This window comes from Danio rerio, chromosome 2 (assembly GCF_052040795.2).
Source record: "Danio rerio strain M-AB ecotype USA chromosome 2, GRCz13ab, whole genome shotgun sequence".
NCBI lineage: Eukaryota > Metazoa > Chordata > Actinopteri > Cypriniformes > Danionidae > Danio > Danio rerio.
Genome location: NC_141022.1, coordinates 42,767,270 through 42,784,479, shown reverse-complemented (window position 1 = coordinate 42,784,479; position 17,210 = coordinate 42,767,270). Strand labels below are relative to the sequence as shown.

Sequence of the window (17,210 nt, the reverse complement as noted above, 5' to 3'; positions counted from 1 at the left end):
AAAGGTCGAAAGGCAGGCGGCAGACAAGGATAACTAAATAAACAAGGCTAGGTTCAAAACAGGAAAACAAGACAAGGAAACCGCGTTGTAATGCAACTATACAGTGAACAAGACTCGGCCAACTGAAGGGGTGAATGTGTGGCTTAAATAGTGTGTGTTAATCAGTCTCTGAAAGTCCTCAGGTGTGCAAATGTAATCAAGCTAGATGAGTGAGCATGGGTGTCAGGGAGAAGTGCATGTATGAAAATGTAGTCCAGGAAAGGTGTAGTTCTAAGTGTGTGTGTTTACCAGCGACATCTGGTGGTTGTTCGCTGGTGAACATGACAATGGGTTCAGTTGTCCAAGCTCATGGGAGTCATACACAATATTAAATACTTTTCCACTGCACCGTGACTTTCTATTCTATAATGTACTTTATTTCTGTTAAGTGATAAGACTTTTGCCTAAGTCAGACCTTACTGTCTTAATTAAATAATTAAAAAGAAACACATGATCATATTTTATTTTGGTAAAATAGGCATAATCTAGAGTCCTTTGCCCTTCATATGAGCCACTTTTATTACCAAATGACCAACTAGAAGTCAAGTTATTATTTGTTGTTCCTAAAACTTGGATAGGCGACAAGATTTTTGTCAGGTAGTGTATACTGTTTAAATATGTACAGTATGTATTTATACAGAATTGCTTGGATCCAGCTGGCCTATAAGACATTTTCACTCATTGAACTCTACCTAAATAAGACATCAATTCTGTATTTGTGAATAATGAACACAAAAAAAAATTAAGCAAATGCTAAATAAATTCATTCATTTTCACCTAAGAGAGGAATTACAGACGAAGTGAGAAAATTGCTTGAAATGTCTTTATCACTTTCATACACTTTATAAATTATTTATAAAAACAGGAGGAACAAAAATGACAGGTAAAACAACTTGAGGGTAAAATGCTTCAGTAACTGTGTTGTGTTACTTGTGTAATACTTTGGGAGTTTGTGAATTTATGTACTTTTACTCAATAGCATCTTAAAAAGAAAATCAGTTATTTTCTTACTTTGAAGGTTATTTATAAAATGCTTAATCTTAAGAAATTTGAAATAAGTCAATGAAGGTTTTGTCTTAACCTTTGAACGTTATTAACCTTTAAAGGCTATTTATATAATGTTTATTTTTAAGAAACTTGAAATAAGACAATAATTATTGATACTTAATAATGTAATTTTATTATAACCACTTTTGATCATCAGTAAATATTTACTCAATACCACAGGTGTCAAACTTAGTTCCTGGAGGGCCACAGCTCTGCAGAGTTTAGTTCCAATAAATTAAACACACTTTATCAAACTAATTGAGTCATTCAGGCTTGTATAAAACCTACATTTAAGTGTGTTGGAGCAGGGTTGAAACGAAACTGTGCAAGGCTGCGGCCCTTCAGGAATTGAGTTTGACACCTATGCTCTATACAATTTAAATTAAATAGTTAATTAGTCAATTAAACAATTCACCTGTTAATTAGTTAAGTTAAATTATTTTTATTAATTACAGAAATAAATACTTTTCTTGCTCAAAAACCCACCAGAACAGAGTAGGAAAAACTCTCTTGAAAAAATATAAACTCACAGGCTATTATTAGGTACACCTTTCTAGTACCGGGTTGGACATACTTCTACAAGGTACTGGAAATATTCCTCAGAGATTTTGGTCCATATTGACATTACAGCATCACACAGACGCTGCAGATTTGTCGGCTGCACATCAAAGATATGAATATCCTGTTCCACCACATCCTAAAAGTGCTCTATTGGATTGAGAACTGGTGACTGAGGAGGCCATTTGAGTACATTGAACTCATTGTCATGTTCAAGAAACCAGTCTAAGATGATTCACACTTTAAGACATGGCGTGTTATCCTGCTAGAAGTAGCCATCAGAAAATAAGTACACTGCGGTCACAAAGGGATAGACTTGGTCAGCAACAATACTCAGGTAGGCTTTGGCGTTCACATGGTGCTCGATTTGTACTAATGGACGCAAAGTGTGCGAAGAAAACATCTGCCACTTCATTACACCACCACCAGCCTAAAGCGTTGATAAAAGGCGGCATGGATCCATGCTTTCATGTTGTTCTCCGAATGTTGCAGCAGAAATAGAGACTCATCACCCAGGCAATGTTTTTCTAATCTTCTATTGTCCAATTTTGATGAGCCTGTGAAAATTGTAGCCTCAGTTTCCTGTTCTTAGCTGACAAGAGTGGCATCTGGTGTGGTCATCTGCTGCTGTAGCCCATACTCCTCAACGTTTGTGCGTTCAGAGATGCTCTTCTGCATACCTCAGTTGTAACGAGTGGTAAATTGAGTTACTATTGCCTTTCTATCAGCTCAAACCAGTCTGGCCATTCTCCTCTGACCTCTAGCATTAACAAGGCATTTACACCCACAGAACTGCCACTCACTAGAATTTTTTTTCTTCTGCAAATCCTAGAGATGGCTGTGCGTGAAAATCCCAATAGATCAGCAGTTTCTAAAATGCTCAGACCAGCCCATCTGGCACCAAAAAACATGGCATATTCAAAGTCACTTAAATCCCCTTTCTTCTTCATTCTGATGCTTGGTTTGAACAGAAGTAGATTGTCTTGACCAAGTCTACATGCCTAAATGCATTGAGTTGCTACCATGTGATTGGCTGATTAGAAATTTTGTGAGCAGTTATACCTAATAAACTGACTAGTGAGTGTATATTAACTGAATATTCTCTTAACATTTCAAGGTTTGACGTATAATTTATCCTTTTTTGTCCACTCCAGAAGGCTGTTTTTTTTTCATGTAATTTATAATGTTGCAAAACATTTATCTGTTTTTTGATGCTCAGGACACATTTATTATCTAATTTATCCATTTTTAATTAGCAAACTCTCAGTATTCTTTAATAGAATGAAAGTTAAACAGAACAGTATTTATGTGTTGATTAATCTTTAAAATTACAGTAAAAAACATCCATAAATTAGCAATTTTTTGTATTTTGTGAGTCATGTTTTTATCTTTTATTTTTCCCCATTCATTTATGATTTGGAATTGCATTATGGGACTTTGATCTTACTTCCCACAACTTTTAACCTTAAAAAGTTTGAAAAGTGACTTTTTATGAACATCTTTAATAGTTTAAGGTGATATATTGTCTGGGTTGGTGCTGTGCATTACAGTTTAAAATGCCAGTTCATTTTCTGTTACTTTACCAACTTATTTCTCTATATTTTATTTATTATACATTATATTATTTCAGACCAAAAAATCAACAAAACTCACTTTCTTTAACTGTAGAGTTGAATTTTCAGAGATCAACATCCCATAATTTAATTCACAATCATAAATAAATAAAAAACGTGAATCACAAAATACGGAAACTGTTAATCAATATATTTTTCCCAGCGTAAAAGTCTTTACTGTCATATTTGATCAGTTTAATGCACACTTTTACATAACCATATTATCACTGATCCCAAACTTAAAGAAAACTGTACATTTCTCTTTGACTACATCAGATTAACTAATAAAAACTCAATTAATAAATTTAGTGAGATTTACACCATCTGTCTCTTTAAAATTGTAGTTAAATGCTTCAATTAGTGTACTGTTTTCAAACGTTTTGCTCTTCTGACAAATTGAAATCTTGATTTATTACATTTATTGAACTTTTTACACATCTTTTACACTAGAACTTACCATTTCGATCAATGGCGAAGGGTGTATCCTGTGTGACAATCTCATAGTTGCAGATCTGGCTGTACTGTGGAGAGCAGTCCTGATCCCAGGCCTCCACCTGCAGGATGCTGTCATAGATCTTCCCTTCAGTTACAGTGGCGCGATACAACGGCTCTCTGAACACTGGGGAGAACTCGTTTACATCATCCACCTGGATATGAACCACCGCCCTGCAACACCAACCAATCAGAAGAGATGTTAATTATAGAACACAGAGGTGTTAATAGACTCAAGTCGCACTGCTAAAACACCTCTGAACACCTCTGAGTTAATAGGTTACATTCAAGGGAAATTAATGAAAACAGAAAGCAGTCACTGTGTTGAGACCCCAAGTGGTTAGTCTGACTGTAAATATTTATGTTAATGATAAAAAAATAGTTCTTTAAACCTCCTGTCATCCTCCTGTCATGTTCATCTCCCACCTCTTACTTTAGTGTTCCTTGTCAAAATTGACCAGTCTCTTTTAACTGCACTTAAATTGCTCAAATTAAATAAATAATGTCTCAAATTAGTGTTTAAAGTGAATTTATAGAATTAGACATAAAATGTCTGCAGTGAAAATACAAATAGACACTGAAAATGTATTACAAAATGAACATGTAATGTCATGGAGGTAATCACAAGGGAGAGTCGGCACATGCGCACGGGAAAGAGATGTGTACCCACAAAAGACATTGTTCAGTCATGTATGAGTGAGTTGGGGTTTTATGGAGATGTCTTCTGTTTGATGGTTGAATATAGTCTGGATACCCATTCATTTCCTAAGGTGGTCACTTTTGAATGCGAACACTACATATTATGGCTGTGTAATTAATCGAAATCGCAATTGCAATTAGCTCATTACAAGAGACTGCAATATAAAATATGTATGTATTATTTAATTTCCCCGGTCCAGTGCAAATGTGTGACTGGCATCACATCACATCACAAGCAGCCAATTGAGTGAGCACACTTTAGTTCTAATGAATCCGAATTCCGCAACCAAACTATGCGGAACACCCACAATAAAAAGCAAAAAATAAATAAAAAAGTGGGATGATGACATTTGCCCCTTCAGATCCATAGATGAATCATTATCAAAAAAATAAAATAAAATAAATAAATTAATTTATAAAACAGCACATAGGTAATATGGGAATATTTTGGTTTCAAAGTTAGAGACACCAAACAAAAACAGCTAATTTGTAAGAACTGATGCCACAGCATGAGGAAATACAGCAACCAGCCCTTAAAAAAGCACTTCAGGCAGCTACATGAGGAGTGTCTTGCTAAAAAGTGAATTGAAAGTAGTGCCAGTGACACTCAATCTAGTAGCAAGCAACAGCAAATTACAATTTCAGAGTTGTTTCAGCCATGTTAGTTTGCTAAGCGTTCTGTATTCTTATAATTATAATTTTATATATGTTATATATTTTATATATATATATATATATATATATATATATATATATATATATATATATATATATATATATATATATATATATATATATATATATATATATATATATATATATATATATATATATATTATTATTTATTTTTTCTTTTTTTACATATAATAAGCTACACTATCTCCCTAATTTGAATTCAACATGTTTACAGAATGGTAAGGTCATTGTATTAGTTACTGTATGTTTTAGAGAAAAATGAGTGTTTCATTTCTGAATATTTAAAAACTAATTTGAATAAATGTTTAACTTAATTACAGTAAGTTAATCTCTTTTCTGTTCCTTTTTTAGCTAACACTCTCTGTATTTAGCAGTAAGAAGCTACGATACAGATTATTGTACTGAAGCTTGACTACAAAATTAAATTGCAAATCAGATCGAAATTGCAATATCTGTCAAAAAAATAAAAAATCAAATCGCAATTAAATACTTTCCTCAAATCGCACAGATGTAATGGTTGATTAAAATACTTGAAATTCAATGCAAAGAGGTCACTTTAATCCCCAAATCATTCTCCATAAATCAGCAGATTTTTAACAAATTTCTGTACAGAAATAGCAAAAAATGACAGAAAACTCTGTCTGGCCATAGTAATTAATTAAAAAAAAACTTTCATGTAGGTGTGAACCAACCCTTTAAAACAAATCTAACATCCACCAATAAAATAAACAAAAACCTAAAAATAAAATGAACACTCAAACAAAAACCTCCCTAAAAGCTGGATTGTGCTACACATAAACTCTTAAAGAAGTCCAGCTCAGTTCCTTCCTCTCAGTCAAACCAGCCGTGACCTTTCTTTGGTAGAAACATACAGTAAATTCTTGTGTTGTGCGTCTTGCTAAATGGAGACATTAAGTTAATGGGACCTGCATTTAGATGATCCCGCTGAGATCTTGTACTTGGCGATCCCTCTTGCGTTCACATTCATTCGCAGCTCTCCACATCGCAGTGTCGAGAGACATTCATCAGAACAACCCAAGCTGTGAAATCAAAAGCAGTTCTTCAAGTCTCTCTCTCACAGCAGTAGGTGCCTGAAGCACGACTCTCTCCTCCACTTCATCAGAGCTGTGTTGCAGCTGCTATTGTAAGAGAGATTGTCGGGCACGTACAAAGCTTCCGGCAACTTTGTAAACATCTTGATGGGTCATCAATGCAGGACTAGGCAGGGTTTGGGTGTGTAGCAGTATGTGTGTGTGTGTGTGTGTGTGTGTGTGTGTGTGTGTGTGTGTGTGTGTGTGTGTGTGTGTGTGTGTGTGTGTGTGTGTGTGCCTCTGTGGTCATCTCATATCCTAAAGTGCCGCCAGGGACAGAGGGAGAAAAAACGAACAAGGGTTCGAAAAAGCCTGGACTGTACACTAAACTTCACTGTGATTTGAGCTTTAAGGCAGTGCGTAGGCTACACACTTTGAGAAAAAAATCATGGATACACACCAAAGATGATGGGTATGAAGATAACTATAACTGGCAACGCACTGATATGGGAATTTTGGCCTATTATGATTACCCAACACAATCTCATGGCAATATATATTGTTTTTATTTAGTGCTTAATTTGGAAACATTTTAGCTTATCAATTCTTATTATTAGCGTGTCGTAGTAACTTGTTATGGTTGTTGGAGTCCTGCTCAGCTGTCATGCGTCCTTATTTTAATTTATGATGTTGAGCAATAAGACATTATAAGTGAAAAGCTGTGCTTTAATTTTGAATGTTGACATCCAGAGACGGCATCACCAAATATAAATCAATGGCTAGAAATATGCATCACAGGCTTTACATTGTAGAGAGAAAAAAACAGATAAACCAAGATTGCAGTTTGGTCAATTTTCATAACAGATAAACAGCACTGTAATATTTCAGCATCCTTTCACTTGCGTATTTGACATGAAACGCACATTTACCTGCAGGAATGACATCCAATCCTACTCATAATTCTCTCTTCATAGCTGTATATATGCCTATTACATATCCATAATACACATAGCCTGTTTTGGATTGTATTGCTTTCTCACTATAATCGATCTACTCCAGAGTTTGTTTCAATCGAGCAGAAACCACCTCATTCAGGCGATCTCGGACCTATTGTTCTGATGCGGATCTGAGCGGGATTGCAGGTTTCACATATGCCAAACGAACCGTATATATATTTTTTTTCTTTTTCTTTTTTTTTGAATATTGTTAAATAGAATTTTTTAAGTAAAATTCACTGACCATATAAAACAGTAAATAAACAAAAACAAAATAATTCTAATTAACAAAAAGCACCAAGACTAAATTAATCAGTTGATTAATCGGCTAATAAAAATGAATTAACTGATTGTGCTGAATAATCTTTGATTAAGTGTTTTGTTGTCTCACTTCAATCAGTCAATGAGAGTGTTTGTTCATTTCATGACATCAAGATAGCAAACAGCTGGTTCATTATTTAAAAATGTAGCAATTTTAACTTTCAGTGAAATAAGACTGGCAAAATAACATTTCTCCCTCAATAAAAATGTTTCATAACATAAAGTTCAAATTATATGCAGAAATAAAATACACTTTCGATCTGCAGATGGTTTGCTGCCTGGATGAGTTGACACTTGTTGCTGAAATACAGAGTCTGGCTGCGTAGTGAATTATTAACAAAGATTGTTTTTTTTCCAGCTTACACTTAAAAGCAGAACATATTTTAATACAGCAGGCATCAAACACTTGACAACTTTATAAATAGTTACAGAGAAAGATTGGGTTTCATACACTCAGCAAAAGAGGATCATACACTACTTGACATTCAGGTGATTTAAAAGACAACAAACATACGCCTTGTTGCTAGGAGATGCATGACAAATGAAAACAAATGTGTTCTAGATTCAAAATATAAAATGTTTGAAATAGTCGTAGTCTGTTTATTACAGTTGATTTGTCCTTAGAATCTTGGCAATATAAAAGCCAACCATTTAATGGCAAAAAATAATACAAATTTAGATAAAAGGTGCCCAATATATTTCTTACATAATATACTGTAAGTGGGCATGAATGGAACAGTTAGAAAATGATTAATAATGGAGTTAATAATAAAGGCTTGGCCAGCAGTTGTATCCTTATTCATTTGTTCTTATATACACGTTTCATCAATGCTTCAGCAGGAGAGTGTTTCTACTCACATTGCATGTGTGCTCTGGAGAGAGAACTATAAGCAACAAAGCAAGTTAGTAAATGCAAATACTTTTATGGAAACAATTTCTTAAAGTCAACTATTCTATGTCAAAATTTAGCCATTTAGTACATAATGTCCATCAAATTCTTATACAAACTCAAACTTAATCCTTCCTTCCTTCCTTCCTTCCTTCCTTCTTTCTTTTGTTTGCTCTACAGTTTATTCCAGCCTGAAGGTGACAGTTCAACTTGAGGCTGTAAATATTTTCATTATTAACTTTAATAGCGTATTTTAGACTAGACGGATACAATAAATTATTTATGATAATTATAATAATGATGACGATGATGATAATACTAAATGTAGTATTTAATGAAAATGAAAGCTTTAGCGAAGGTTCTACCAGGAAGACTGAGATGTCACGTCATTCATAATAATTATCTCGTCAGCCTATAACAACCAAGCAAGCCATGTATAAAAGCTCATCTAAACAATCTGTTTCGCTGTATTCAGGTGACGTTGCGGAGGTTTCCCTCCATCCTCCCCATCACCACCACCACCAGGTTGGCCTCATCTCCACTCAGGGGTTTGGCTTCGCCCTGCCTTCATCTTCAGGCAGGATCTGCCAGCTCATCCAGAGTTCTGCACTATAGACAGGGCTTACGCCAAAGAACGTTATGAAAGGACCGTAACGAACTCTCATTCATGCAAACAATTCACAATAAATGTTCAAACGTTTATCTGCCTCCTAGAGTCTTTCTGGTAGAACTGACATTGCCTTTATGCATAGCTACTCTGCTTATTCCTCAAACTCTGTTGGCAGGACAGTTTAAACTTACCCAGAAAACCATGCAAGTGAAACGTGAAACCATTCCTATATATTTCCACCAAACATGATCTCTGTAATCTCTTTACTGAGATCAACATCACATCTCCAGACCAGAAAACTAGAGATCAGGTGAAATTCAGACCAGTTAAAACCAACGGTTTGAAATAAAAGCAACATACTTATTTACCACAATAAATAAAGTTAGATGGGTGGATGGATGGATGGATGGATATGGATTAACAGACTAACCAATAGTTTATATTTTAGATTATTTGTTGGGTCCAATTTCTATTTATATTGATTTCTCTCAAATTGTGTGGTTTTTCTGAGAACGGGCGCTTTGAGTCTCAAGAATACACAGCTTTACACAAAGACTAATAATCAAGGTCGGGAATTTTATCTAACTAACTAAATTTTAGTTTGATTTTCACCAAAACCATACCACAGTTAATTTACAGTTCTGAGGGAACTGGTTGATTTCCACGAGTATGAAATGTCAGTTGGTTCACAGTTATGTTGAAATAGTCCACCTGAAACTCATTTTCAAAATAAAATGATTCCATAAAAGGTCCCAAAACCAATGCTCAAAATTCTACTAAACACCAAAATAACCCCAGAGGAAAGCGATAATGTTTTAGGCTGAATAGCTGTCAGCACAGCAGTCGGTTTCCTCATGGCTCTTCCACCTCAAAAGCTTCCACAAATGTGCCAAATATTCTGCTTTTAACTTCGATAATGAGATGATGAATTAAACAAATGGATCATTTGCACAGCAGGACCCCAGTCGCTTAATTTGCACAGTCCACACCACAGAGACAGTTGCTCCTCTCACTTGAAGATAACATCCTTTACTAAGTATTTGCTAGCTTTTACCTAAAAAGTATTTACTTGGCATGACTTGAACCATTACACCAAATAATATACTACAAAATAGACCTGGGCGATAAAACAATGATAATTATCACAGTATGATTTTACCTTGATAAGAAATAAAAGGTGTTCGATACATAGATTATGCTTCATAACAGAACAAAATGATGTTGCTCATTTTGGCCAAATAATGAACAAAGTAATGGGGTTAGACAAACCATATATATATATATATATATATATATATATATATATATATATATATATATATATATATATATATATATATATATTTTTTTTTTTTTTCTTTTTACAAACAACGCACAAGCCTCAACTACAAATGAGCACTGGTTGTATCATCACCGGACCTATGGTTTCAGTGCAGTATTGGCAAAAGTGCTAGGAGTAAAAATGTTACCATTTACTCCACAAGAGGAGCAAGTTGTAATAGGCAGAGGGTTAGTTGTAATACATGCTTAAAAAGTTTATTTCACAAAATGAATTTAAATTCAGTTTAGTTTAAATAGCATATTTCCATAATACTTAACTAAATTTTACATAGCACAGCATGTTTATTTATTCATCTACTGGATAAACACATTTAGATTTATTTGCATTATTATACAATGTATTTATTTGCATTATTATCAATAAAAATATTTTTGTCTATTAAAAAACGTTTTATATAAAAGTTCTCAACATTACACTCAAATCTCAAAAATGATTTTGTTATGTTTGGTAGGTGTCCAACAGCGTGTGGCTTATTTGTAATACCCTGTTACAACTAACCCTACGGTGTTGTGTTTTCCTCAAAACTGGCTAGCGGTCACTGTGTGTTTTTTTTTTACATCTTTCAAAATGGTTCCATCATTTAGCCTAGAAGACGGTAATCACAAGAATATATACTCTTAGAAAAAAAGGTGCCACAAAGAACCAAACAGAGGGTTTCACAGCATTGCCATAGAGGAACCTGATTTGGTTATTTATAGAACCTTTAACTAAATGGTTCACAGGGTAATTACAGATATATACAGTAGGTCAATCAGCTGACCAAAAACATTAGATTGAGACTCACTTGTGACTCTTTTTCCAGTCAGCTCCATTTGGACTGGCCCCACAGTCATAGGCTTGGATGATGAAGGTGTACTCCTTCTGCTGCTCACAGTCTATAGGGCCCCGGGCCCTCAGCACGCCTTCACCTGATGTCCTGTTCAACACCTCAGCCTCAAACGGCGCCTCCTGCCCATGGATCTTAAACGCACAGATCTCTCCTGGAAGAAACAACAAGACACGGGAGGCAAAATGAGCGGCTGTGAAAACACGCCAATGACTTTTTTTTTTTGCGGCTGTATCTCAACAAGCTATCATTGCTATAACTTCCACACAGCAGGCCGGAACCCCCAACCCTGCAGCAGTAATATAAAGGACACTGTGTGCGTTTAGAACGGAGTCTATTCGTGCTGCGAGAGGAAGAATAACTGTCTGCTCTTGTAATTGCCTCATTGGAGAGCTGGAATCACATTGCGCAAGAAAGCACAGTGCTCAAATACAGTGTTTTGAATGTAGTAATGGCTGTGTGTATTGATAGACTCGCTCTTGTACTCTAGTGGTCTGCCTCACTGTAGAAGAAAATGCTGCGAGAACATACATGTTCAATATAGGTGGAAAATCTTTTAATAAATGTAATAAAGCCATACTAATCATGACCACTAATCATCAGCTTATTCCAAAATAAGCATCTGTTACACACATACTTTTTTTTTTTTCAATTACACTAAAGATAAATAAAATAAAATAAAAATAAATAAATAAATAAAATAACATTTTAAAATAAAATAAAATAGATAAAATAAATAAATAAGATAAAAAATAATAAAATTAACTTAAAATATAAAATTAAATAAAATTAAATTAAATTTAAATTAAATAATATAATTTAAACAAAATAATAAAATTAAAAATTAAATTAAATACATTTTTAAAATAAAATAAAATAAAAAAATGATATGAAAGGAAATAAAATACAATTAAATACAATACAATACAATACAATACAATACAATACAATTAAATTAAATTAAATTAAATTAAATTAAATTAAATTAAATTAAATTAAATTAAATTAAATTAAATTAAATTAAATTAAAAATTAAATTAAATTAAATTCACATGCTATGAAACTAAAAGAAATTAAAGCAATATTTCACTCATCATTTGTTCAAGTATAGGAGTCCAGGATAGGATCCCAGCAATCAGCATTTTTTCAAAATATAATCTTTCTCGATTTAAACTCATGAAGAAGAATAAATAAGGAGGTAATTTTAATGGTTGGGTAAATAATCCCTTTAAAATTAAAATTCAATTAAATTAATCAAAACAAAACAGCATCAAAACTCTAGTATCTTATTCATAACACAAGCACTGTGATTGCTTTACAAACTAAGCTAGTAAAACTATGGAACAAAATTTGTTATAAAATACTATCATCACTCTACTATGACAAGTGATTGTTTATTGCACAGTATAAACACTTACTGTCAAACTGCTTGTTAACACAAATTTCTAATCAGCCAATCACATAACAGCAACTCAATGCATTTAGGCAAGTAGACATGGACAAGATGATCTGCTGCAGTTCAAACAAAGCACCAGAATGGGGATGAAAGGTCAGTTAAGTGACTTTGAAATAGGCATGGTTGTGCCAGATGGGCTGGTCTGAGTATTTCAGAAACTACTGATCTACTGGGATTTTCATGCACAACCATCTCTAGGAGACAAAGAATGGTCCGAATAAGATAAAATATCCAGTGAGCGGCAGTTGGACACAAATGCCTTATTAATGCTAGAGGTCAGAGGAGAATGACCTGACTGGTTCCAGTTGATAGAAAGGCAGCAGTAACTCAAATAACCACTCATTACAACCGAGGTATGCAGGAGAGCAACTAGTCCAACCTTAAGATAGATGGGCTACAGTAGCAGAAAAAAACCCAGGTGCCACTCCTGTCAACTAAGAACAGGAAACTGAGGCTACAATTTGCACAGGCTCATCAAAATTGGACAATAGAAGATTGGAAAAAATGTTGCCTGGTCTGATTTCTGCTGCAACATTCAGATGGTAGGGTCAGAAATTGATGTCAACAACATGAAAGCATGGAATCATCCTGCCTTGTATCAATGGTTCAAGCTGGTGATGCTGGTGTAATGGTGTGGGGGATATTTTCTTGGCACACAATGGGCTCATTAGTACCAATTTAGCATTGTGTCAACACCACAGCATACCTGAGTATTGTTGCTGACCGTGTCCGTCCCTTTATGACCACAGTTTACTCGTCTTCTGATGGCTACTTCCAGCAGAAAAACTCACCATGTCATAAAGCGTCATTTGGGATTTGGTGAAAAGGTAGATTTGCATCATGGATGTTCAGCCGACAAATCTGCAGCAACTGTGTGATGCTATCATGTCAATATGGACCAAATCTCTGAGGAATATTTCCAGCACTTTGTTGAATCTATGCCATGAAGGATAAAGGCAGTTCTGAAAGCAAAATAGGGTCCAACACATTACTAGTAAGGTGTGCCTAATAAAGTGGCCGGTGAGTGTATTATGACATCACAAAATATATCCTCATATACAGTATTTACATTTTAACTGTAACATTGGCATACACAATGAGATGACATGACTAACACAAACTTTATATGCTGACATTAGCTTGTGTGTCTTTCAATTCCCTGGGTACTGCGTTCACTTTAATTTTCACTGTATCCTAGGAAACAATTTCCTCCAGATCCAGCATTGTAGTCACCTACAGCGCAGCTCTGTACACACAATCGCAGATAATGTTGACACACAATCTGTTGACACCACAATAACTCTGAGTCCACAAGAAAGGACATTGTCTTGCCACTGTATCTGTTCAGGGGTCCTTTCTTGGCAGTGCTTCTATCTGGCCACACCGGCTCTTTTAGGGATTTGGAAAATGACCAGAAAAAAAAAAAGCATTGGAAACTCTGACCCTGAGACAGCTGATATCACTTAAACCCCGGCAGGTCTCCCGAGCAAACGGGGACGTGCCGTTACGCTGTGTGCTCAAGCCTGCTGTTGCGGACAGATAAGCCTAACTTTCTCTCTCCATTCCATTCCATTCTCTCCCCATTTCTTTTTTTCATTATTTCCTTTTTCCCTCCTCCTTAAGCAGATCTGATTCTCTGCTTGAAAATCTCCCTTCTCCTTCAGTGCTGAAATAACAATTTACCCTCCGCAGTCGCAGTTCCAGTAGAGACTCTGCGTTTAAATTTCCCTTTTCGATCATGACAATGGTGTCAGAACTAAAACATAATGAGCATAGGGCTGGGCGATATGACAAAAATCTCATATCATGATATGTGTTATATAATAATCTTAAACCTACATAATAATCCTAATATAATGTCTTGATAACGTTATAGTCACAAATATTAGCCCTCCAGTGATTTTTAAAAATTTCTTTTCCAAGTATTTCGAAAATAGGCGACACAGTGGCGCAGTAGGTAATGCTGTCACCTTACAGTAAGAAGTATGCTGGTTCAAGCCTCGGCTGGGTCAGTTGGCTTTCTGTGTGGAGTTTGCATGTTCTCCCCGCATTTGCATGGATTTCTTCCAAGTGCTCCGGTTTCCCCCACAGTCCAAAGACATGCAGGAGAGGTGAATTGGGTAGGCTAAATTGTCCGTAGTGTATGAGTGTGGATGAGTGTGTATGGATGTTTCCCAGAGATGGGTTACAGCTGGAAGGGCATCCACTACGTAAAACATATGCTGGATAAATTGGCGGTTCATTCCGCTATGGCGACCTCAGATTAATAAAGGGACCAAGCTGAAAAAAATGAATGAATGAATTATGTCCTGATAATGATTCATACAGTCAAACAGTCAGTCGACAGCAGATGAATTTATGCAGAATTCAGAATTCCTCTGTGAGTTAACACAGCCATTGGACTGAGTGCACATTTTACAAGATAACACATTATTATTTGGCAGTCATATGTCATTACTCTACTTATTTTATCAGTGCTATAGCTGAGCACCATGTACTGTAACACCAACTACAACAGTAAAGCTTGGTATAGACTGACATTGCAAAGTGGACGTATTTTAAGCCATTTCAAAGATTTAATGGATTAAAACTGTTTAACAGGCTGTTAGACTAGTAGTTTACCACAATAAAATAAATGATTTGCTAAATATTTTAAGGTTTGATAAAATTTTTCAGATGGCTACTTCTTATAAGTCTGATTAATCGCCAACGCATAATTTTACATATTATTAAACATGTAAATAAACAATGCATATTTAATTTCTGGTATTCAATGGAAAAAACGGTACTCCATATACATTAGACTGTTTTGTTTAGTTTAAAGTTGGACTATTTGGTATAAATAAATGTATACAATATTTTATTAAATTACACATAAATTAAACCAAATACATTTGAGTCAACTAATCTTATGAAATTTAGTTGACTAAAATTAGACTAAAGCTAAAATGATTCAAAAGACTAAACTATGACAAACTAAAATGGAAGTTTAGTCAGAAGACTATGACTAAAATCAAATCTAAATTTGCTGTCAAAAATAACAAGGTGGAAGACTGCAACTTTCTCACTATGGTCTTGCTCATGTTTCTGTCTGCATCCCTGTTATGACATGTAAAATTGCGCTCTTTTAAATTATGAAAACGTATCACTGTACACTGTATTTTGTGACAACCACAATATAAACAATACAGCACAAAATAAAATAATAAATCTTTTATATTTCCATACGATATACATATCGTCATATCGCACAGCTCTAATGCAGAACATAGATATCTGCTCACTTTCGATTGCAACACAAATGCACAAGAACATTATATAAGCATAACAATAATCACCAAACATAAAACATTCCCCAGTTAAAGAAGAGGGGGAAAAATCCACTTAGTGCTTTGGAGACACGGGTAAACCCATTTTCTGCTTCGTCTCCTGCTGCAAATGCATTTTCCAGATTCAATTGGAGAAAGGGCGAAAGGGTCAAACCATACAACGTAGGAGACGCAGGCAACGTGAATGTATATGTACAGCGAAAACGATGGAGGGAAAGCGTAAGCTAATTTCCATCGTGTCTAGAGATGACAGCTTGAAAACAGCAGCATCTCCTCACGCTCCGCCAACACAGAGGCCTGTAATCATGCGGCGAGCATAAACTCTTTGGAGTTCTGCTTTGAAAGTGTTGAAGGAAGTATTAAATCAGGCCGACAGATGTGCCATGTTTTTAATACCACCTCACATCAGCTCTGGGAGTGTAAAGAAGGGAGTTCTGGGTAAGCCAATTTAAGACTAATGAATGAAATCATCCATGTAATATTTGCACTGCTTACCGCAGAAATTCATTTGTAGTTGGGGTGGTTTACAAGGAGCACGAGCGGTAAAACTCCAGAGACCTGGATGACCTCCATCTAGTAAACTGATTCATTTTGCTGTTTCAGTTTTGGAAGTCATGTAGATTAGTTGTATTGCATGGAAAGCTGATAGAGATAGATTGGGGATTTCAGCCGTGCATGAGTAGTTTTGCGATGTTGTCAGAATATTTTTTATTTTTATTTTTATTATTTTTTTTACATTTTGCATTTTGAAGAAAATAAGGAGATGTTCACATTTGATTTAATTAAAAATAAACTCATGTACAGTATATGGGAGTGTGAAAGCTGTCATGCGAACCCTAGTGTAATGAAATATGAATGCAACAAAGACCAAAGACATCTAAACGAACCAAAAACATGGCATGATTCCCAAGATGCAACCTTAAAAATACAATACACTACTGTATATTATAGTTGTTGTTTGCTTATTAAAGCTCTATACAAGCATGGAAATATAGTTCATTGCAACAGATCTTTGATGTGCATAATTTTTTGACACTGTTTCGAGATTTTATTAGCATGTTTTCATATGATATAAACACCACCAAATATATGCATATAAAACAAACATGTTAATTTATAGTCTTATGTGTACAGTTAAGTATCTTATAGCATATATTAGTTATAAATGTGTTTTTTTTAAATAGTTCTTATGTCTAGTGTTGTGTTTGTTTTTATAATTAATTTATGTGGGATTTTTTTCCTGGTAGAGACAACATTTCGTTCCTCT

The 17,210-nt window shown here is 34.8% G+C and overlaps 1 protein-coding gene across 4 annotated transcripts in view; it reads right to left on the bottom strand.

The window, feature by feature from the left end:
• The window catches only part of clstn2a (calsyntenin 2a), a 426,908-nt gene that overhangs the window by 142,206 nt on the left and 267,492 nt on the right, over window positions 1-17,210 (bottom strand). For all 4 annotated transcript variants that reach the window (XR_015477404.1, XR_015477405.1, XM_087238498.1 and 1 more), the window contains 2 exon segments: window positions 11,117-11,312; window positions 3,715-3,923 (listed from right to left, as the gene is read on the bottom strand). Coding sequence is in view for 2 of the 4 variants with exons in the window: in XM_087238498.1 (XP_087094624.1) it covers window positions 3,715-3,923; window positions 11,117-11,312 (405 nt within the window). In the remaining 2 variants the exon portion in view is untranslated.